The following is a 24,675-nucleotide window of genomic DNA, read 5'->3' on the forward strand; positions in this document are numbered from 1 at the left end:
GAAGGCACTGAAGAGTCGGAGAAGACAGTGCTGTCAGGGGATCCCCAGAAGTGGCAGATCAGGGGCCCTCTGTGCAATACCGTTGCACAGAGCTGGTAAGTATAACATGTTTGTTATTTTAATAAAAAAAAATGCCTTTAGTAACCCTTTAAAGTGTATCTAAAGCCAAACTTTTATATTTGTTTCGGATTAGGAAATAGTGAGAACCCCCATCATATATTTTAGCCGTTTCCCATTGGGGAGATTTTACTTTTACTTCCTGTCATTGTGACACAATTGGGAAGAGTAAATTGCTCTTTGGTGATGGAAATTCTCAGTTGTCACAACAACAGGTGTCCCCATTAGAACATTTTCCCTCTATCCCTGTCATGGTAACAATTGTAATACTTTGATTTTCCCATCACTTTTTGTCTTAGTGACGCCAGGACTAATCCATAGCAGACACTCACCTGACACATGTCAGACACCCAGCTATTCTCTGCTCGGTCGCTCATCCCATGTGCAATAAAAATTGTCTTCCGGGATGTCTGGAATGAAGAGGTATTGAAGCTGGAAAAGTTTCTGGCGCTGATTATCTGCATAAAGTATAGAATGAGAATTATTCTCTTAGAGATCAAACATTTGAAGTGTGAGAGGATTACAGAGGGGCAGATATTCTGAGGGTTGATATAGTACATATCAACAAATGGTGCCTATTTCTGCTTTACATGTAAAGGTGACCACACATGATCCAACCTGATCATATAATCTGCTTTAAGATAGCCATACATTTTCTAATCAAGAGGTTATGGAGTGCCAACGCCTTCCTTTTTTGGAGACAAACTGAAAGGATTGTATAGGAAAGACAAATTTTTTAAAGGTTTTGTTAATCTAAAGCTCACCATATGTACTACAATATGACAAAAACATACCGTGTCATGCGGAGTCCCTCAGGGGTCACCCTCGTCACCCGTACTATTCAACATTTATCTCCGCCCTCTCCTCGAAATCATCAGTAACCAGAATTTACTCTACCATTCCTACGCAGGTGACACCCAACTCTATTTTCGTATCAGCAACAAAAAGGATCATTATCTTGGACTAGAGAAATGCCTTACTCTGATAGAGAACTGGATGACGGAGAGTTACCTTAAACTCAATGGAGAAAAAACAGAACTTCTTCTGTTCTACGTCAACCGAAAGAGACTTGCTACGACAACATGGACGCCCCTGCCCATTTTGGGACAAACCATCACCCCTAGCACCAAAGTCAAAAGTCTCGGAGTCACATTTGACTCTGACATGTCAATGGATGCACAAATAAGCTCAGTAGTCAGCGGATCTCACCATCTGCTGCGCCTGCTAGGTAGACTCATTCCCTTCATCCCAAAAGAAGACACAGCAGTCGTGGTGGGAACAATAATTAACTCCAGACTCGACTATGCAAACGCCCTTTACCTCGGACTCCCAAAATACCAAGTTGCTCGTCTACAAGTCGTCCAGAATACGGCGCCACGACTTGTAACAGGAAAAAAAAACTGGGAATCAATCTCTCCCTCCCTCAGGTCCCTCCACTGGTTGCCCGTAAAAGATTGAATTACGTTTAAGGCACTCTGCCTGACGCACAAATGTGTACAAGGAAGTGCGCCCCAATATCTATGTGAAAAATTAATATGCGACAACCCTAATCGCGTTCTCCGATCTACCAACCAAAATTTACTTCAAGGCCCGCTACAAGTCCAAAGGAGAACGAAGATTTGCAGTCCAAGGACCTCGACTGTGGAACGCATTACCAACCAGCATCTGAACGGAAGTGAATCACCAGGCCTTCAGAAAAAAAACTCAAAACCCACCTATTCTGAAGGCAAAAAATAGAAGGAAATGGATACCAAGCACCTTGAGACGATTCAGTTCGCATATGCAGCGCTATACAAGTTTTTCACTCAATCACTGTAAAATCTTGTTTTATCAAAAGTATGTAATATGGGGACCTACCCAATCCACCCAATACATTCCTATACAGTCAGGCAGGCCCCTTTACTACATAGTTGTAAGTAGTTTCAAAATAAATTGCACAGTCAAATTGTAATGTTTATGGTGAGATTAAAAAAGTTGGTAAAGAAACTGTAAAATTGTCTTTGAAGTGAAGAAGACCACACTATAAGCCTTTCCTTATAATGCACAGTTTTGATTATAAATCAATAATCTGGTATAATTTTTAGTGTGGTATGGATTTTAAGGGGGTACCCCACACAAAATAAGATACCGTGCAGTCCCCCAGGAAATCCATACTAGACCCTCCTGGTCTAGTATGATTTTTATTTATTTTTTATTCAAAAAAACAAATTTATTTGTATGTGAAGCATATAAGCATGGTGCATGTCATACATTTTAGATAACAAATGAAGGAGGTTGAAGTACATATGGATTACAAATGGTAGTAAACCGTGCAATACACCCAATTATTATTGCATTACCACAGATACCAAATAGCAGCTCATAATTCTGAGCCTATGATTTCAGAATATATTTATTAAGTGCATACGACTTCATAGGGGGAATTCTAAAGGATCTCCTACGTGCATACGACTTCATAGGGGGAATTCTAAAGGATCTCCTACGTCCCATCTGGGGAACAGGAGCCAGGACTTATTCATTGCAGGTGTCGGAGAGCTCCAACTATCTGTCCTAGACCTTATTGTATTTGGCGGGGCAACCCCTATGACAGTATATTACTTTCTTGTATGGCAGGGTTGAGTTAATTTCTATGACTCAAGCTTGGAAGGTAGAGGGAGTTGCCTGCATCCAATGACGGAACTTGTCTATATTGATATCCGAGAGTAGGCCTAACACACAAGATTTTGGGTCTAGTTGGAGAGGGGAACCCCCAGGTCCACATTAGATGAAAAATTGTGCAAGAATGGCCAGTACATCTAGGACATTGTGGGCTATAATTTGAACAATATTTAGAAATTCTGGATGGAGTTAGGTAGGCTTTGTGTATTATACATAATTTAGTCAAACGCTCAGATAGTCTAGAATAATTCTTCTTCGTGTTTTCTAGTATTTTGTCCCAGTCTGATTCTTCTAGGGGGCCAACATCACCCTCCCAGCGGGTTCTAGCGCTATCGTCAATGTGAGTTACTGAGGAGGTGCACCATGTGGTATATAATGTCGATACTAATTTAGTAGGGTCTTCACCTTTGATTACATCCACTAAGGGTAAGGTTTGTTAGACTGGAGAAACTCTCTGAGAATTGGGTTTGGAGAGCGTGTCTTAGCTGCAGGTACCTAAATAGCACGTAGGAAGGGAGCTCCAGTTCCTCCTTCAGTGATTGAAAGGGCCTTACTCCTGTGGGAGTAAGCACCTGGTGTAAGTAGATTGCACCCTTAGAAGCCCATAGATAAATGTCTGGGATATAGGATAGTTCCTGTAATTGGGGGTTATGCCACAAGGGGATGTGTGTGTGGCAGGGAGCAGCATTGACTCTTTTAAGAGCCATCTCCCATAAGGCCCCTTTTATACTGGGGCGGGAGGTGCGGTGGCGGTAAATCGCTGCTATTTTTAGCGCCGATTTACCGTTGGAATTGCGGCGGTATTCGGCTGCTAGCAGTGCGGTTTTACCCCCGCTAGCGGCCGGAAAAGGGATAATACCGCCGGCAATGCTCCTCTGCTCCTCAAATTCCGATCGGATCAGAACGCGCTGACGTAAAACACACGACGTGCTGAAAAAAACGAACTTCAATGCTTCCAAGCATGCGTCAACTTGATTCTAAGCAGGCGCGGGTTTTGAACCGATGCTTTTGTGTACTAACCATCGGTTTGGACCGATCGGGCAGCGGTCCATCGGTTCGATTTTAAAGCATGTTTTTAAATTTTGGACCGAAGGACAACAGACCGATGGGCCATACACACGGTCGGTTTGGACCGATGAAACTGAACTTCGGTCCATTCTCATCGGTTTGGAACGACCGTGTGTACGCGGCCTCAGAATTAAGGCCAAAAAGTTCTATTTTGGTCTCATCAGACCAGAGAATCTTATTTCTCACCATTTAGGAGTCCTTCAGGTGTTTTTTTTTAGCAAACTCCATGCGGGCTTTCATATGTCTTGCACTGAGGAGAGGCTTCCTTTGGGACAATCTGCCATAAAGCTCCGACTGATGGAGGGCTGCAGTGATGGTTGACTTTCTACCACTTTCTCCCATCTTTCGACTACATCTCTGGAGCTCAGTCACAGTGATCTTTGGGTTCTTCTTTACCTCGCTCATCAAGGCTCTTCTCCCCCGATAGTTTCGTTTAGCCAGCTCTATGAAGGGTTCTGGTCGTCCCAAACGTCTTCTATTTAAGGATTATGGAGGCCACTGTGCTCTTAGGAACCTTAAGGCTCTTAGGAACCTTAAGTGCAGCAGAATTTTTTTGGTAACCTTGGCCAGATCTGCGCCTTGTCACAATTTTGTCTCTGAGCTCTTCAGGCAGTTCCTTTGACTTTAAGGCCTCGTACACACGATAGGTTAAACAGAGGACAACGGTCTGATGGACCGTTTTCATCGGTCAAAACCGATCGTGTGTGGGCCCCATAGGTTATTTAACCATCGGTTAAAAAAAGCCAACTTGCTTTAAATTTAACCGATGGATTCCTAACCGATGGGAAAAAAACGATCGTTAGTAGGCACAACCATCAGTTAAAAATCCACGCATGCTCAGAATCAAGTTGACGCATGCTTGGAAGCATTGAACTTCGCACGTCGTTGTGTTTTACGTCACTGCATTCTGACACAATCGTTTTTTTAACCGATGGTGTGTAGGCGCGACGGACCATCAGGCAGCTTCTTCGGTTAACCGACGACAACGGTCCATCAGACCGTTCTCATCGGATGGACTGATCGTGTGTACGAGGCATAAGATTCTCATTTGCTCTGACATGCACTGTGAGCTGTAAGGTCTTATATAGACAGGTGTATGGCTTTCCTAATCAAGCCCATTAGTATAATCAAACACAGCTGTACTCAAATGAAGGTGTAGAACCATCTCAAGTATGATCAGAAGAAATGGACAGCACCGAGTGTCACAGCAAAGGGTCTGAATACTTAGGACCATGTGATATTTCAGTTTTTCTTTTTTAATAAATCTGCAAAAATGTAAACACTTCTGTGTGTTTCTGTCAATATGGGGTGCTGTGTGTACATTAATGAGGATTTTTTTTTTTAAAGTGGATGTAAACCCACTCTCATCCTTTCTAAACTACTGCCATAGTGCTGATCTTTAAGGATATACATGCCTCCTGTATGTATCCTTACCTGTCAAATGTCTCCCTTCTGTCTCTTATGAGACCCTCTGGAGGTGGCGGAGCAGAGCAGTGCACCCTCTGGCCTTCTCCACCACAAATGTGGTGGAGAAGGCCTCTCTGCCAAATGTGGTAGTCAGGAGGTTTTCCAAAAAGGTAGCAGGGTCGTGGCCCTCGGATCCCTCAGAAAGCCCAATAAAGCGGAGATTTGATCTGCAAGCATGGTTCTCCAGATCATTGTGCTTTTGAGCCAGTTGCTGGATCTGGCTCTGCCAGGCTGTTGCCGATTCCCGTAAGGGATGAAGGGTATCCTCAACACTGCTTATCCTAGTCTCTGTCTCAGTGCCCCGTTCCCTTACCTTGGTCATGCCCTGTCCGATTAAGGCTATATCTACCTTAACTTCTTCTATTAGGTCAGGGTAGACTGGCATGTGGAAATAGCTTCTAGTACCTTGGCAGTGTCGGCCGCGGCATGTTCCCCTATCAGTGCAGAAGATGTGCCATCTTCCTCCTAGGGGGTTCCTGTTCCAGAGATGGAGTGGCAGCAGGGGGGTTAAGCTGCTGTTGGTGTGGAAGAAAGGTAGCGGTGGGCACTCAGGATGTCTGTTGCAAGATAACTCAGCTCACATGCATCCTACTCCATTGCTGTCCAGGACACGCCCCCATCCAGGTCACGGTACCCCCTCTCCCCCATATGGAATTTTAAGGGAAATCACAAAATCCACGCCCTCAACATGGGGGGTACCTTGCCAGGGGGACTTGTATCTTGGTAAATTACCTTGTACCTATGTTGATAAGGAAAAGGGGCTTTTCCCCACAATCCTGGCCTGGTGGTTGTGTGCGTCTATGGGTGGGTGGAGCTTATAGGAATCTGGAAGCCCCTCTCCTCATTCACCAAAAAAAGGAGGAAAAAACCTGATGACTCTAACCTCATGACTCCACTCACTGTATCGCTGCTACCTCAGTTGTCATTGTCAAAAAAGGGAAGGGGCAGGGAAATTGTTCACATAATTGCCCAAATATAGCTATGTGGCCATATTTAGGCTATGATGATCCTTTCCCCTTTGGTAAAGTGAATGAATGGGCTGGATGATGTCAGTGGCTGGTAAGGGTGTACTGGGTGCAAGTATCCACTGCTTTCATAGCAATCATTGATAGCTGGAAACTGTCATGCTTGGCCACGCCAAATGCACCATTTGTTTGGATAAACATTGAACAATCAATGTTAAGTTAAATTATACATTCAGATAGAACACTGAGCCCATCCCTAATCCAGTGTCATGACACTGACTAAAATGTCACCTGGGATCCCAGGCATTGTGTTTTACACAGTGCGGTAGATCTGTAATTTTGTGATGGGAGTTGTAATTGAGTAATGGTTTCTATGGCCCGGATTCACGTAGGGCTGTTTTACGTTGCGCGGGCGTAGTGTATCGTATTTACACTACGCCACCGCAACTTAGAGAGGCAAGTGCTGTATTCACAAAGCACTTGCGTCCTAAGTTACGGCGGCGTAGCGTAAATGGGCCGGCGTAAGCGCGCGTAATTCAAATTAGGCTGGTAGGGGGCGTGTTGTATTTAAATGAGGCTTGACCCCATGTAGATGCATGGCCGAACGAACGGCGCATGCGCGCGCATGCTCAGTATCACGCCGTATTTACGTCCAAAGATACGCCGGCTCAATGCCTGTGACGTGAACGTAACTTACGCACAGCCCTATTCGCGTACGACTTACGCAAACGACGTAAAAAAGATATGCTTGTTCCGACGTCCATACTTTGCATGGGCTGCGCCACCTAGAGACCAGCTTTAACTTTACGCCGGCGTATGTCTTACGTAAACGGCGTAACTAATTGCGACGGGCGTACGTACGTACGTTCGTGAATGGGTGTATCTTGCTCATTTACATATTCAAAGCGGAAATCAAGGAAGCGCCACCTAGCGGCCAGCGTAAATATTGCACCCCAAGATACAACGGCGTAGGAGACTTACGCCGCTCGTATCTTGGCCAAATCTATGCGTAACTGATTCTATGAATCAGGCGCATAGATACGACGGCGGCCATTCGGACTTACGACGGCGTATCTGGAGATACGCTGTTGTAAGTCTTTGTGAATCCGGGCCTATGTGTTTATTTTATCTTATTGTGGATACCCCTGTGCTGGATATCTGGATACTCCCTTATTATAAAGAGGGTTTTTAGATTCTATTTCTAGCCCCCCCCCCCATTACTCTACATTCTTATTGGGTCTGTGGAGGTCTTTGTTCCTCAACACTGAGAAAAGGGTACTTTGTAGGGTAGGAGAGGCATTGATTGCCATGGCAAAGTATCCCCAATTGTAAAAGGCATGCGTCCTGGAATAGTACAGCTTGTTACCTCCATTTGCTGGCTACTCCGGCTATATGCCTGGATAAGGGTCTGAAAGAAACGAGGCGAACCCTACTCTTACTTTTGTGTAAAACCATGTACAACTTTAGGACATACCACATGCATGTTATTTAAAGGAGTTGAGAATTTTTATTGCAAAAAGTGTCTTTCGCGCTACTTGTGAGTAAATGTGAATGAGAAGAAGCTGGAGCAAAAAAGCTGCTAAATCTAATAGTGTTCACTGTACACAAAAATGGATAACTGAATGAGCGCTAGATCACTTTTATTCAGTTGAGTATTTTTATTGTTGTCCTTTAAGCTACATGAAATTGATTTCTGAATTGATTTTTTTTCTGTGGCACCTACAGTATATGTCCTTGCAATGCCCTTTTTTTGACAATAGCTTGCCTATTAGCCTTAACAATTGCCAGAATTGTTTATTAAGATTTCCCTCTCATATACTTTAATGGGGTTTGTTGATTTTACCATAGGTTCCCTGGGCTTATTGTGAATTGAATCTGATCTCTATCACTTACTGGTCAACCCCTATAGAATTATTTTCTAGGTGTGTGAAGTGTACTGTATATCTCACAAAGTCAAAGTTATTAAATAAGCGTTAAAAATGTGAGCTTGAAAATCTGAGCAGCAATACGGACAGACAGACATCGGATTTACAGACACACCTGGTGGTTCTTTGGGTTCTCCCGGGTCAGAAGGAAGAATTGGGTGTCAATCTTGTCTGGAGACCAGGGTAGTTTGGCTACTGGCCGCTGGAAGGTCCTAGCCCAAGGTGGTTCATCTGAGAAACAGCCGAGGTCTTCATAGCAGACCTCTTTACCTGGGGGACACAAAAAAGACATGTCATTCACTTGTGCTGAGCTTTAAGTGAACCTGTTTTGTTTGTTCAGTTGCAATTGCTGTGTAAATAGCAGTGGAAAAACAGCCGTTTTTGCCCCCTTCTATTTCATTCAACAGAAGCCATACGGAGTTGGGAGTTCTGGAGACTGCAGAGAATTATTCATAATGGCGGCACCCAGCACTCTCAGACTGCAGCACTGTCTCACAGACCATTTTGAATTTTTTGTGCTAAAGTCATATAAAAGTGAAAAAAAAAACCCACCAGAGGGCGAACTCTGAGTGTAGTAAATATAAAAATAGCATTTATTAAAAAGCTTAAAGGCAAGTGCTTCTTATATGGCTTTATCCAGACATGGTTTCTCTCTAGACAGTAACTGCAGCAGCTGGGGACTCTGAAGGAACCAGACCAGAAGATGAAGGAAGTAAGCCCCTCTGCAGTCTACAAGCATATTTTTTACTTTTTTTGCTATATGATGAAGTGACAATAGAAAAAAAAAACCCAAACAGGAAAAAACACTGTGCTAGAAAAAAATAAATATATGTATAAGTGTGAAAGCTCCCGCAATGATAGTGGGATATGAAGCTGCCAGTACCAAAAAACTGAAATACCAAATTTTGCCACAATATATATAACAAGGTACAGCGCTAGGTGAATAAACCATGACACACCTAGTGTATGAACACAAGTGTAAATAAATAAATATCTGGACATATGTTTAACCAGTGTTACAAAATTCATAAAAATGAATAAAAATAGTGAGAAAAAGTTCAAAATTTGTGAAAAAATGAGAGGCAAAAAAAAAAAAGAAGCAAAAGAAAAGTCCATATGCTGTGATTCACATCGGTGCACATAGGTTAAATGTGTGAAGAGAGGAGTCTTCTTCCACCAGAAACACACCCAAAATAGTGATAATGTAGTCTCCTTACCAAAGGTAGATGACCGTTAACACAGCGGTCTCTCTGAGCACAGGGGTTTAAAGTCTCCAAAAAGACTCAATCCAGATGGTCGGTAGGCACAGGATGGTAACTCAGTGTCTCATGGGATAAGAAACAAAAAGAGGTCCCATAGCGTAATACCGTTTTAAAATTATTTTAATTCTGCTAAAATGTTGCACTTACAATTAAGCTGTTAAAATCTCGCAGTGGATACAACATGGAGGGACGCGGCGTCCCGCGCTTTGACCGCCGCCGCCGACATATACAGAGCGCAGTACACTCGGCTCCCCTCGCGATTATGCGAGAGGAGCCGAGCGTGGCCGAGCGTGCCCAAGTGTACTGCGCTCCGTATATGTCGGCGGCGGTGGCAGCGTTCAAACACAGCGTGGGAAGAGGGGATCGGCTCTGAGACAGTGCGGGAGCAGCGGGGAGGACACCACGAAGGCCACAGACGGCCGCTGGACCGGACAAGGCCGCCGATGGACGCCGGGCAAGACACCAAAACTGTAAGTAATAAAACATTTTATTCCAGGAATTTCACGTCTAGATTAGGGGTGCACGCTATACGCCGGTGCGCGCTATAGGCAGATAAATACGGTAAGTTGTGGACTATGGGTGTTCCAAACAACCCAAAAAACATAATCAAATGATACGCAAGGCATATATAGTATACTAATACACTTTACCCTTCTGCAGCTCCCTCCCCACGGCCTTGTACCTGCTGGCAATTCCTGACTGTTAAAATGAAAATCAGGAGTTTCTGTGTAAATACAGAAGCAGTAGAAACTCACGCTGTAAAAATTGGACCATCTGGCACAATGTTACAAAACATTATATGAATTGGAGATGGATACAAAGTAACTAGTGTTTATGAAAAATATAATTATTAAAGGAGTTGTAAATGAAATTTTTTTTTCACCTTAATGCAATCTATGCATTAAGGTAAAAAAAATCTGATGTTGCCGCCCCCCCCCCCCCCCCGTTTTACTTACCTGACCCCTCGAAAGTCCCGCGCGGTCCCAAGATCCTCTTCGCCGCTCAGCCTGGCCGCTAATTGGCTAGAGCGGATGGATTGAGAGCAGCGCAGCCATTTGCTGGCGCTGCTGTCAATCACATCCAGTGATGCGGCGCGCTGAGGGGCGGGGCCGAGTGATACAGTGAGCTGTATCACGGGAGCACGCCTGCAATTACTGACCACCATGCGAGCTCTCGCATGACTGTGGTCAGTACTTGCGGGGAGGACCAGAGACAGCGGCCGAGGGACCCCAGAAGACATGGATCGGAGCCACTCTGTGCAAAACGAACTGCACAGTGGAGGTAAGTATAACATGTTTGTTATTTTAAAGGAATTTTTTTTTCCTTTACAACCGCTTTAAGCTTTAGGATAGAGAAATACAAAGTAACATTGTTTATAAACATTGTTCAGACTCAAGATCAAAACACAACTTAGCATTGTTACTTTTGTATCTAGTATGTTTCATTCATCTACAGGTCAAGCTTCCATTTTCTTTAAATGTCTAGTTTTCTAACCAATAATATTACAATGGTTTTTTTTTTTTCAGTTTTATTTGTTTTGTTTATTTTTCAAGTGGTGCATAAATAAAATGTATGTTTCATTTGTAAATACTGTACTTTCAACATAATATGTTAGCGTAATTTTTATGGGACAAATAGATTATGTTACATTTTGTTTACCAAATAGTAATTGAAAGAAAACTACTGATAAAAGTAGAAAAAAGTGTGTTTTTTTTGTTTTGTTACCTTTATTATTTGGTCTACAGATTGCATAAAAAATAAACTCCTTTCAGCTACACATAATTACCAAAAAAAAAAATCTTTGGCGCAGATTCACAAAGGACTTACGACGGCGTAACTCCACGTACGCCGTCGTAAGTCCGAATGTGCGCCGTCGTATCTATGCGCCTGATTCTTATAATCAGTTACGCATGAATTTTGCCTAGATACGAGCGGCGTAAGTTTCCTACGCCGTCGTATCTTGGGGTGCATATTTACGCTGGCCACTAGGGGCGCTTCCGTATATTTCTGCGTCGAATATGCAAATGAGCTAGATACGCCGATTCACGAACGTACGTGCGCCCGGCGTATCAAGATACGTTGTTTACGCAAGGCTTTTTCCAGCGTAAAGGTACCCCTGCTATATGAGGCGTAGCCAATGTTAAGTATGGACGTCAGGACAGCGTAGAATTTTACGTTGTTTGCGTAAGTCGTACGCGAATAGGGCTGTGCGTAAGTTACGTTCACGTCTAAAGCATTGACTATTTGCGCCGTAATTTGGAGCATGCGCACTGGGATACTTTCACGGACGGCGCATGCGCCGTTCGTTAGAAGCGTCAATTACGTGGGGTCACGAATCATTAGCATACAACACGCCCCCTACCAGCCTACTTTGAAATACGCGCGCTTACGCCGGCCCATTTAAGCTACGCCGCCGTAACTTAGGACGCAAGTGCTTTGTGAATACTGCACTTGCCTCTCTAAGTTGCGGCGGCGTAGCGTAAACAAAATACGCTACGCCCACCCAAAGTTACGCCGCCCTACGTGAATCTGGGCCTTTGTTTGTGCATAAAACAATGTATTACTTTGTTATCTTAAAATAGTAGTATAATCAAAACTTTTTTTTATTTTGGATAGAGCAAGGGAGGATTATAAACCACGGGGTGGATTCAGTAAGCAATTGCGTCTGCGTAACCATAGTTACGCAGCGCAATTGCTTAGTTGCGCCGGCGTATCGACTGCTCCTGATTCAGAAAGGTCGATACGCCGACTGCAGCCTAAGATATGCGTGGCATAAGGCTCTTATGCCCGCATATTGTAGGCTGCATTCTTGCGATGGCCGCTAGGTGGCGTTCCCGTAGTGGTCAGCGTAGAGTATGCAAATTGCATACTCACGCCGATTCACAACCCTACGCGCGCCCGCCGTACGCATTTTACGTCGGTTGCGTTCGTCGGGTTCCGCGTAAGGCTGCTCCTGCTATTAGCAGGGGCAGCCAATGCTAAGTATACCCGTCGTTCCCGCGTCGCGATGTTTGAAAATTACGTTGTTTGCGTAAGTGAATCGTGAATGGCGCTGGACGCCATTTACGTTCACGCTGAAGCAAATGACGTCCTTGCGACGTCATTTGCCGCAATGCACGTCGGGAAAGTTTCCCGACGGAGCATGCGCACTACGTTCGGCGCGAGAACGCGCCTAATTTAAATGATCCACGCCCCCTACGGGATCATTTAAATTACGCGCCCTTACGCCGGGCAGTTTTAGGGAGCGCACACGCAAATTACGGAGCTACTGCTTCGTGAATGAAGCGTAGCGCACGTAATTTACGGAGGCGCAGCGTAAAAACGGTACACTGCGCCTCCGTAAGAGGGCGCAAGTCGTACCTGAATCCAGCCCCCTGTCAGGTTTTTTGTTTTGCTTTTGTCATCTGTGTCCCATTGGGGAGATTTACCTTCAGGTCCTGTCTCACAGCCAAAATACAAGTGAGAGGAAATACCTGCAAAATAAGGGAATCCCTTGTGGCCCCAGTGAACATTCTTAGAAAACCTCACTCCAAATGATCATTGGTTACAGGGGATGGAAGAGGACTTGAAAAATGTTTGAGTCATCAGCCCCCTGCCATGGAAATAAGAGAATTGCCGTGTAGCAGTTACATTCAGTTTTGTTGTTACAATGGATTTGTAATCTCACCTCTGGCTGCTCCCAGTATGATATAATACACAAGGATAGGGGTCAGTGTCTTCATCCTCAGCATCCTATGGAGGGGGCTCTGTCTGCGAATCTTCGTTCTTGGAGGAAAAAAATATAGTGGGCGTTACAATGTACCAAGTATAGAAGAGAATGCAGGAGGGGAAGTGATCCAGGCTGGAGTGAAGTTTCACAGATCAGATTTCCAATTATAGAGAAAAGAGTCTAATGTTACTGACGGAGCCGAGGATTTATATTGGCATGCGTTTGGGAAGTAACGCTGTCACATGACGTTGTACTGTTACCTCACTTCTCCACTTTGACATAACAATGAATATTGTCCCTCGTAGACCGGAATTAGCTGAACAAACAGAAATACTATTGCATCAGAGAAAAATATTCTTTTAATTTAACCACTTAAGACCCGGACCAAAATGCAGCTAAACGACCTTGCCCCTTTTTGCGATTCGGCACTGCATCACTTTAACTGACAATTGCGCCATCGTGCAACGTGGCTGCCAAACAAAATTGGAGTCCTTTTTTTCCCACAAATAGAGCTTTCTTTTGGTGGTATTTGATCACCTCTGCGGTTTTTATTTTTTGCGCTATAAACAAAAATAGAGCGACAATTTAGAAAAAAATGCAATATTTTTTGCTATAATAAATATCCCCCAAAAATATATAAAAAACATTTTTTTTCCCTCAGTTTAGGCCGATACGTATTCTTCTACCTATTTTTGGTCAAAAAAATCGCAATAAGCGTTTATCGGTTGGTTTGCGCAACATTTATAGTGTTTACAAAATAGGGGATAGTTTTATTGCATTTTTATTAATTTTTATTTTTTTTACTACTAATGGCGGCGATCAGCGATTTTTTTTTTCGTGACTGCGACATTATGGCGGACACTTTGGACAATTTTGACAAATTTTTAGGACCATTGTCATTTTCACAGCAAAAAATGCATTGTTTATTGTGAAAATTACAGTTGCAGTTTGGGAGTTAACCACAGGGGGCGCTGTTGGGGTTATGTGTTCTCTGAAGTGTGTTTACAACTGTAGGGGGGTGTGGCTGTAGGTGTGACATCATCGATTGTGTCCCCCTATAAAAGGGATGACACGATCGATGACGGAGCCACAGTGAAGAACGGGGAAGCCGTGTTTACACACGGATTTCCCCGTTCTTCAGCTCCGGGGACCGATCGCGGGACTCCAGCGGCGATCGGGTCCAACGGTCCCGCGGTCACGGAGCTTCGGACCGGGTCGCGGGAGCGTGCCGCGGGCACGCGCCCGCGACTTCACGGCTGGGCTTAAAGGACAACGTACCTATACGTTGATGTGCCCAGCCGTGCCATCTACTTTATCCAAAACTAAAATATTTTTTCCTTCAGTTATACTTGAGGCTTCACAGTCACCTTCTCAACGCACTGCCCAGAAGGATGCAGGCAGAGGTGGGGAGAATTTCTGGTTGAATCACCTGGGCAACCTGCCAAAACCAGGTACCCGATCCCACCATCACAAAAAAAAAAAGGTTCCAAAATTAGAAGAAAAAGGGGGAGGAGGGCATAAAGTGGAATTTAACTTTAGGTAGCTCTCACCAACATACCTGCAGCTAAACCAGGCCAAAACCGAGGTTCTGAGATCAGGGAATATTCCTGAGGGACACTGGGTGTTATCATGGCCCGATGGGGCAGGGGTGTGCCCGCGGACGGCTGACAGGGTGGGGACACTAGGGGTCCTAATTGACAGCGACTTGATGCTAATCCCCTATGTCGGTCAGGTTGTCAAGACCTGCCATTTTAAGATGCGGCTTCTTTACCGCATTTTGCCTTTTCTGTCAGATCTGGAAAGGATCTCGGTAGTGCGCGCTCTGGTCCTTCCACATCTGGACTATTGTAATGGTCTCCTGGCTGGACTGCCTCAAGTCCAGATTAGGAGACTTCAAAAAGTCCAGAATCAGGCGGTAAGGCTTGCATTAAATCTCAGAGGCCACTGCCCCACCGCGAGACATCAGGCTGCCCTGCATTGGCTGCCAGTTGGTCAGAGGGTGCGTTTTAAAATTCTAACACTTGTTTTTAAAGCGTTTCACGGGCTAGGACCCGCCTATCTCTGTGAGAAATTGAATAGACATGTTACTGGCCGCTCCCTTAGATGGAGCTGCCAATTCCGTTTGGAACAGCCAAAGAGTCGGCTGAAAAAATGGGGGGGGGCAGGGCTTTTTCTGTCCTTGGCCCGAGAGAATGGAATCTACTTCCCCTAAGTCTTAGGCCTCGTACACACGACCAGTTTCCTCGGCAGAATTCAGCTTCCGACCGAGTTTCTGGCTGAATTCTGCCGAGGAAACTGGTCGTGTGTACACTTTCGGCCGAGGAAGCCGACGAGGAGCTCGGCGAGGAAATAGAGAACATGTTCTCTATTTCCTCGTTGTTCTATGGGAGCTCTCGTCCCGCCGAGCTCCTCGGCGGCTTCAGGGCTGAACTGGCCGAGGAACTCGATGTGTTTGGCACGTCGAGTTCCTCGGCCGTGTGTACGAGGCTTCAGACAGAGTCCTGACCTACCCACATTCAGGAGGGATCTAAAAACCTATCTGTGGGCAGAGGCAGATTGATAGGAAGAGTGAGGTTAGGGTCATTCTGGCGGGAAGCACTGCTAGATCTGTTGGGAATTGTGTGTTGTCTCTCCTTTGGTCTTATGTGATTTCTATGGTTTTGTACTGTATTGGTTTTATGGTGTTATATTGTTGTTTTATTATTTGATTTTAATTGTGGTACATATTTTATATTGTTACTATGTTAATTTATGCCTGTAACACTCGGTCCTGTTGTGAATTGTTAAGGTCTGGAAGCGTTTCGATACCTTCGGGTGATTCTACGCTATACAAGCAATAAGCAATAAACAATAAACAATATATCACACAACCAGTTTAAATGTCTGAGGCCTCGTACACACGACCGAGAATCTCGTCAGGAAAAACCCGTTGTTTCCCCTGACGAGATTCTTGGCAAGAAACTCTTGCCGTCCGAGTGTACAGACTTTCGTTTCAAAAGAACCGCGGTTCTCTTGAAAGCAAAGAATGTGGTGATGTCATAGCGTACGACGATTTCCAGACGAGAAACCTGAATGCCTCGTACACACGAACGGGAATCTCGGCAAGAAGCAGTTTTCTTGCTGTTTTTTGACGATATACGAGGCCTGTTATAGAACACCTTCACACCATCATATCTTATCTCTTCATTACATTGAGGTCTTTGTGTCTAACTTCCCTAAAGCAAATGTTCTATCAGTACATCTCAGACTACTTCCTCTTGGTTTCCCCCTCACTACAAAAGTCCCGAATTTCACCATTGTCCCAAAGTTGTAAAATACAAAACACACAATGAATTTAACTCTTTGTTTCATATAGACAAAGCTATCTCATTTAGAGGGCACTATTGGCTCTTGACAATGGCTGCCAATGCTTTTGGCAGAGCACACAGCCATGGGCGTCCGCTCCATAGGGCAAGGGGGGGCAATTGACCCCCCCTGGAAAATCGAGAAGGTGTTGAGTTTTGCGGCCGCGGGCTGTCTGAGCGGTCCCAGGCGGATGTCACACAGGCACAGCGAGCAGAGTGAATCTGCCTCCCCCTCCAGGGAACCTGCTGTGCCTGTGCAGCGCTGATGAGTGATCTGAGGTACTGAATGGGATGGGGGAGGGGGGTCTGTCTGTGCTGAAGGGGGGTTTGTGCTGAATGGGGGTCCATCTGTGCTGAAATTGGGGTCTGTATTGAAGGTAGGTATGTGCTGAAGGGGGGGTTCATCTGTGCTGAAGGGGGGGTCTGTGCTTAAAGGGGGTCCATCTGTGCTGAAGGGGTTCTGTGATGAATGGAGGGGTCTGTGCGGAATGGGGGGTCTGTGCTGAAGGGGGGTCCATCTGTGCCGAATAGAGGGGTCTGTGCTGAAGGGGGGTCTGTACATTAGGCTATATTTATATGGGCATGGAGTGAAGCTGAATTATCTCAAGAGCTATTTCACACTGCCAGCTGGCCGTATTATCGGTAAAGTGGCGCTAAAAATCTGCGCTTTACCATCGTTTTAGCTCCGCTATTCGGTCGCTAGCACGGTGCTTTTAACCCCCGCTAGCGTTTGAAGAAAGGGTTAAATGCGACTGTGTATCGCTGCTGCTGAAGCGCCACTCCCTGAAAAAATTTCAGCGGACGCCCATGTCAGTGAACATTCATTTTGCACAGTGAACAACCTCTACACCCAAAACCAGGTTTCCTGGCACTTTAAACAATTTGTTTGGTCTAGCTTGGACCAAATATATCAATTACATGCTAGAACAGAAGTAGTATGAGGTACTTATCATCCTTTGTTGTAGGATGGAGAGTTCGCCTTAGTGTATCTCCAGCTAGAGAAGTATAGAGAAGTCATCGTCTTATTGGCTGAGGAGAAGATTGTAACTTCATCCATCCACTTATCCACCTTGGCCAATCAGAGGAAGACTTATATTCATTGAGAAATTAGAGGGGAAGTGTCTAATACTGTTGCCAGGACACAGAACCACTTACTGTACATACTGTAGCACAAGCTATTACAGTATATTACCAACCAAGCAGCAGCTAAACTCAGTGTCATCTTAAGAGCATTATAGGCCCCCGGGCAATACAGTGCACTGGGGCCCTGTCTACACAATCACGCACAAGAATTTACTGACAAAAATCATAAAATTTACTGGCAGAACCACATTTTTTACTGCCACTGCAAAAAAAGTACCTAAAATTACAGTTTTCAGTCCCGAACAATGCAAATGTCAGTATTTAAACTATAAACATATAGCTAGTGCTATTAGCAATGTGTTTAAGTTAAACAAAAGTAAAACAAAAAATGTCTTCATTGACATGAAGGCCAGGTTACTATAACCCAGCCAGCACAGAGTTTCCTCTTACATCAGAGTCTGCAGGATTCCACCTTACAGTGAAAGGGAACTCTTATGTAAAGGGGAACGCTGCAGATCATGATCTAAGGGGGGAACTCTGATGTGGAGAGGGAGCTCTGGTGACCAGAGACAACCTTATATCAGAGTCCACTGCTTTCTCTTTCCCACTTACATCAGGGTCCGCAGACTGAGTTCCCCCTTGCATTGTAAGGGGGAATCCTGCAGACTCTGATGTAAAGGGGAACTCTGATGTGGGGGGCACTCTGGTGACCAGAGACCACCTTCCGTAGAGTAAATACACTAAGGTAAGGGGGGTCACTAATATAGGGGGGGGAACCTTTATATTAGTGCCCCCTTACATTTTTACATTCACTCCAGTCCCCCCTTACATCAGCAACCCCCCACACTCGTGGAGGACCGGATCTTCTCTGTGATTTCCGCAAACTGGGCATGGGCAGTTCTAACCCGTCACTCTCCACAATTTTTTACTGGGGTTGCTGGGCAGTCGGTGGGGCCCCCCAGGCAAGCGGGGCCCCCGGGCAACTTCCCAGCATGCCCAATGGAAAAGATGGCCCTGGCTAAACTGTTCTGGCATGAAATTAGTTGGAGTCAAGCTAACCAAACTATTTATTCAAAGTATCAGAAAACCAGCATTTCTGGTTTAAAGCTGTATTAAACCCAAAAGCAAACATTTATTACCGGTATATTGCAGCTTACCAATTCTCAGATGTGACGGCTGTGAAATCAGGGTAAGCTCTGCTGATTTTATCATCCAATTATGTGCAAGCTAAAATGCTGTTTTGTATTTTCCTTTAATGTCCCCCTCGGATCTACAGCGACTGCACTTCCAAGTGAACTTGTAGTGCAAAGTAGATTTGCCTTTCGTAAATAACCCCCATACACTCACCGGAAACGTTATTAGACACACCCGTTCAATTGCTTGGTAACACAAATTGCTAATCAGCCGATCATTTAGGCATCCAGACATGGTGAAGACAACTTGCTGAAGTTTAAACCGAGCATCAGAATAGGGAAGACACAGGATTTATCCCAGATTCACACTGACCGTGTGAATTAAATTGTGCAAGTTTTATTCCTGCATGTCAGTCCCGAATCCATTTCAGAGACAACTGTGCGGGTTCCTGCACAGATGTCTATGGAAATCGCACCCCAAAGTCGCAAAAAGTAGTACAGAAACAGCTTTTGTGAATCTGTGCTGCAAATGTGGCATCACACTGATTCGGACGGCGCCATTGCTGCAGATTTGGAATGCGATTTGACATGTCAAATTACATGCCAAATCACTCCAATGTGAACCAGAGCTAAAGTGACTTTGAACGTGGCATGGTTGTTGGTGCCAGACTTGCTGGTCTGAGCATTTCAAAACTGCTGATCTACTGAGATTTCCATGCACAACCATCTCTCGGGTTTACAGAGAATGGTGGGGAAAAGAGAAAATATCCCGTGAGTAGCAGTTGTGCGGAGGAAAATGCCTTGTTGGTGTCAGAGGAGAATGGGTAGACTGGTTTCAGATGATAGAAAGGCAATAGTAACTCAAATAACCACTTGTTACAACCAAGGTATGCAGAATACCATCTCTGAACACACGACACATCAAACTGTGAAGCAGATGGGCTACAGCAGCAGAAGACCACACCGGGTGCCACTCCTGTCAGCTAAGAACAGGAAACTGAGGCTACAATTCTCACAGGCTTACCAAAATTGGACAATAAAAGATTGGGAAAACGTTGCCTGGTCTGATAAGTCTCAATTTCAACTGCGACATTCAGATGGTCGGGTCAGAAGTTGGCATAAACAACATAAAAGCTTGTATCCATCCTTCCTTGTATCAATGGTTTAGGCTGGTGGTGGTGTGATGGTGTGGGGAATATTTTCTTGGCACACTTTGGGCCCCTTTGTATTAATTGTATTCATTTAAATTCCACGGCCTACCTGAGTATTGTTGCTGACCACGTCCATCCCTTTATGACTACAGTGTCCCCATCTTCTGATGGCTCCTTCCAGCAGGATAATGCCCCATGTCACAAAGCTCTAATTATCTCACCACTGGGCAATGAGGTCACTGGACTCCAATGTCCTCCACACTCGCCAGATCTCATCCAATAGAGCACCTTTGGGATGTGGTGGAATGCAGGGGTGGACTGACAACCCATGGGGCCCCCGGGCAATAGAAGATTATGGGGCCCCTGGGCTTACAGATGGCCACCACGCCAGGAGGCAGGGCAGCTAAAATCTCAGGATTTTCACATCAAAAGCATCTCGGTTTAAGACATAGCAGGGACAGATGTAAAAAAAAAACAGATTTTTACATACTGTCCCTGGTTTTATTGAGCCTGGCAACCCTGATGGGGCCCCCTAGTGGCATGGGGCCCTCGGGCAGTGCCCGAAAGTCCCAATGGTCAGTCCGCCCCTGGTGGAATGTGAAATTCACATCATGGATATGCAGCCAACAAATCTGCAGCAACTGTGTGATGCCATCATGTCACTATGGACCAAAACCTCTGAGGAATGTCTCCATCACCTTGTTGTATCTATGCCACAAAGAATGAAGGCAAAGGGGGGTCCAACCCGGTACTAGCAAGGTGTACCTAATAAGGTGGCTGGTGAGTGTAATTCTCAGTGTACAAACAATTGTTTAGCAAAAAGCTGTGCAACCTAATACATAGATTAGCTGGCATACTATACATTTATGGGAAAAGTGCATATGTAGTATTCTGAAAAAAAAAAAAAAAATTAAAGGGGTTGTAAAGATACAATTTTTTTCCCTAAATAGCTTCCTTTACCTTAGTGCAGTCCTCCTTCACTTACCTCATCCTTCCATTTTGCTTTTAAATGTCCTTATTTCTTCTGAGAAATCCTCTCTTCCTGTTCTTCTGTCTGTAACTCCACACAGTGCTCGTGCTCGCCCCCTCCCTTGGACTACAGGAGAGTCAGGACGCCCACTAACACACAGCTACTTTCTCTATCAGCAATGTAGAGAGAGTCCTGACTCTCCTGTAGTCCAAGGGAGGGGGCAGGCACAACACTCCACACCAGGGAGAAAGCCTCGCATTACTGTGTGGAGTTACAGACAGAAGAACAGGAAGTGAGGATTTCTCAGAAGAAATAAGGACATTTAAAAGCAAAATGGAAGGATGAGGTAAGTGAAGGAGGACTGCACTAAGGGAAAGGAAGCTATTTAGGGGGAAAAAATTGTACCTTTACAACCCCTTTAAAGAGGGAATAAGTGGGACAAAGAGTAACATGAGGGTAGGGATAATGATCAGTAAAGGTGAGAACAGTTACCTAACAAACAGTTATAATGTTTTATAACATTGACAATTTTTAATTCTTATGCTGCTAGCATTCTGAAATAGATAGGAAGTTATATTATATTAACCTTTAAAGATTGGTAAGCTGCAATATACTACATTTTTGGTTTTGGATTTAAAATATAATATATATATATATATATATATATAAAATCATATACAGTCATATTGGAATTTAATGTTATTAGAAATATTTTCTTTTCAATCTGCAACACTATAATTATCTGTAAAATATGACAACCTGGAGGCATTCTGTACACAGATATTGTACATAGCACCCCCAGCAATGTGATGTGATGAAATAAAACGACGTTTTTAAAAATGTCATTTAAAATGATCGTGTGTGGGCTTCACATCGCTTTTTGTCTTCTAAAAAACGACCAAAAAAAAAAATTCGAACATGCTTCAATTTTTTATGTCGTTTTTCAAAATGTCGTTTTTTGTGTCATAAAAAATGATCGTGTGTGGGCTAAAACAATGTTTTAAACAACGTTTTAAACCCACGCATGCTCAGAAGCAAGTTATGGGACGGGAGCTTGAATGGAACAGAGTGCCGTTGTATGTGTTGTACGTAACCGCGCTTTGCTAGAGCATTTTCAGAAAACAATGGTGTGTGGGCAACATCGTTTTTTATGATGAAGTTAGAAAAACTTCGTTTTTTTTCATGATGAAAAACTTTGTTTTATTTCATCACAAAAAACGACCGTGTGTACGCGGCATAAGATTCTGCAACAAAGTTAGCTACAATTCTTGCAATGTACATAGATCACCCAGAGGGGAATGTTTTTTTTTTTCTAAGCAAAATAGGAATTACTCCCCCACCCCCCATTGTTGTACTCACCCCCTCACCCCCTCAAGAACGGTTTGATTTTTTTGGGCCCAGCTAGCCTTTCTATTGCTGATTTGCCCATCAGTTGCACCCAAATATTCACCAATCCACCAAAAGTGACAGAATAACAGATATCCAGTCTATCACTCTAACAGACATCAACTTTTTGTAAATTTTGTGAGAAACACAATAATGGCTGTTGGTTCTAAAACTACTCCATAATATCAGTGTTGATGAGTTGGTGACTATTCTAATGCTTCAGCGGCAGTTTCCCAGGTAAAATGGATTCTTTGAAAGCAAATAAATGATGGCCCACAGTTCTGTATAAGCCTCCCAATATTAATAGATCTTCTGAGAAAATCTATTGGGCGGCCCTAGATTCTGCAGTTTTAAAAAATACAAAATAAGGAGTGCTTCTAATGCCGGTAGTTTTTTGTGATGAAAAAAAACGACGTTTTAAAAAACATCATTTAAAATGATCATGTGTGGGCAAAACGTCGTTTTATGTATTAAAAAAAAACGACAAAAAAAAAATTCGAACATGCTTGAATTTTTTGTGTCGTTTTTCAAAACGTTGTTTTTTGTTTCACAGAGCAAAAAACGACATTTAAAACGACGTTTTTAGACCCGCGCATGCCCAGAAGCTAGTTATGAAGCGAGCTTCAATGGAAAAAAGTGGTGAAACGTAACCTCGCTTTGCTAGAGTATTGTGAAAAAACGATGGTGTGTAGGCAACGTCGTTTTTGAAAATTATTTCATGTTTTTTTTTTTCATTACAAAAAACGACCGTCTGTACGCGGCATAAGACTAATGCTTGGCCATACACTCTACGAAAAATCGTCCGAACTTTTCGAAAAATGAACATTCGGCCGTGAGCGCAAACGATAGTGCCATCATGTAATGACCGATAAATCGTTCAGTGGACATAAATAAAATAAAAAAATGGTTCGTTTTTTTTTTACATATACCTAGTGCCGAAAGTTCGGACGGGAAACACATTCACCTTCCGATTTATCGTTCGTTCTGCAGAAAATTTCCAAACTTCTCCTTTGTTTTTTCGGCTCAAAAACGTCCCAATGATTATCGATTTTGTGCCCATTAACTGTTCGAACAACCAACAAACTGTCTGAACGACCGAATTTCAGCCGATTTTTCGTATAGTGTATGGCCAGCATTAGAATAGCCATTATAATTTGATGCAGAGTTGCAACAATATATTTTTCTCAGCTCCTTGGTAGACTGGCACTGTGCTGGACATGCATGCATATAGGTTATTTTAGATGTCTATCCCCATAAAAAATGTATATAAATTAAAGAGGCGTGAGAAAGAGGGTAGTACCCTGGAAAGGCGTTGTCTGTGGTCATGTAGGAGACAGGATCCTGGGAGCAGCTGCTGAAGTTCTGTGAAAACCTGAACCTACCCTGCTAGTCAGCGTGGATGCCAACGGGGCTTTCCTTTGCCTCTCAGCAGTGTTGCTTGCTCACCACTGGCTGTAAAATTATAGATGACAGCTAGGATAACATCGTGGGTTGAGGACGTGGCTTGTGTTTCCAGGCAACTGTCTCCTTATTTTAATTGGCTGGTTGTCAAATTACGTGAATGATCTACGAGCTGTGCACATTTCCCGAAGCTATGTGAACTATTCCATGAGACTTGTCATGTGTTAATCTAAAACTTGCTGCGGTTGTTGCATGTGTACATAGCGACTAAGCATCACAACTAAGCTTGTTTTTATTGGATTGTGGTTTTTTTGTACCTTGGATAATTCTTTTGTATTTTTTTTTTTATTTACTGCAGGGTTTCCTCGGGCAGTAGAAGTTCTGGCTGTAAGATATACATTTTGGACCTATAACAATTTTCAGTGTATGACTCTGTAGTAGGGCCAAAACAACTAATCGATTAATCGACAACTAATCGATTATGAAATTTAGGGTTGTCCCGATACCACTTTTTTGAGACCAAGTACGAGTACCGATACTTTTTTTCAAGTACTCGCCGATACCGATTACCGATACTTTTTTAAATGTCATGTGACAGTGGAAGTATTTTTTTTTTTTTTTACAGTGATTAATTTTTTTAGGGGGGGGGGTGGATTGTCAGTGTGTTTTTTATTTTTTTTATTTACATTTTATTTTTTTATTTTTTTTTTAAATATATATTTATTGCAATTTTTTATTTTTTTTAATCAGTCCTGTTGGGGGGGCTTCGGTGAGATATCAGGGGTCTTAACAGACCTCTGACATCTCCCCTTTAAGACAGAGAAAGGGACTAAGGACACAGATTCCCCAGTCCCTTTCTCAGCAGCCACAGCTGAAATGAATGGAGAGAAGCTCCATTCATAAACTGAAGCATCGTAAACACAGGAGGTTACGATGCTCAGTTATATGAATGGACAGAGTCGGTGATCACCGACTCTGTTCATTCGGAAAAGGTAGGAGCCGGGCTTAGTGGCTCCTACCTCCGCTCTCCCCCCTG

At 43.8% G+C, this 24,675-nt stretch overlaps 1 protein-coding gene across 3 annotated transcripts in view; it reads right to left on the minus strand.

The window, feature by feature from the left end:
• LOC120946801 (pancreatic lipase-related protein 2-like) overlaps positions 1 to 23,723 on the minus strand; it is a 56,592-nt gene extending 32,869 nt beyond the window's left edge. Inside the window, exons 1-4 of one of the 3 annotated variants that reach the window (XM_040361507.1) lie at positions 23,621 to 23,723; positions 13,130 to 13,227; positions 8,316 to 8,470; positions 450 to 575 (exon numbers count right to left, since the gene is read on the minus strand). In XM_040361507.1, the coding sequence (XP_040217441.1) occupies positions 450 to 575; positions 8,316 to 8,470; positions 13,130 to 13,193 (345 nt within the window). In that variant the 5' untranslated portion in view covers positions 13,194 to 13,227; positions 23,621 to 23,723. Of the gene's footprint in view, positions 1 to 449; positions 576 to 8,315; positions 8,471 to 13,129; positions 13,228 to 21,438; positions 21,456 to 23,538 lie in introns of those variants that run through there. The other 2 variants (XM_040361506.1, XM_040361508.1) reach the window with 2 other exon arrangements.
• Positions 23,724 to 24,675: the final 952 nt, after the last annotated feature.

Source organism: Rana temporaria, chromosome 8, assembly GCF_905171775.1.
Source record: "Rana temporaria chromosome 8, aRanTem1.1, whole genome shotgun sequence".
Taxonomy (NCBI): Eukaryota; Metazoa; Chordata; class Amphibia; order Anura; family Ranidae; genus Rana; species Rana temporaria.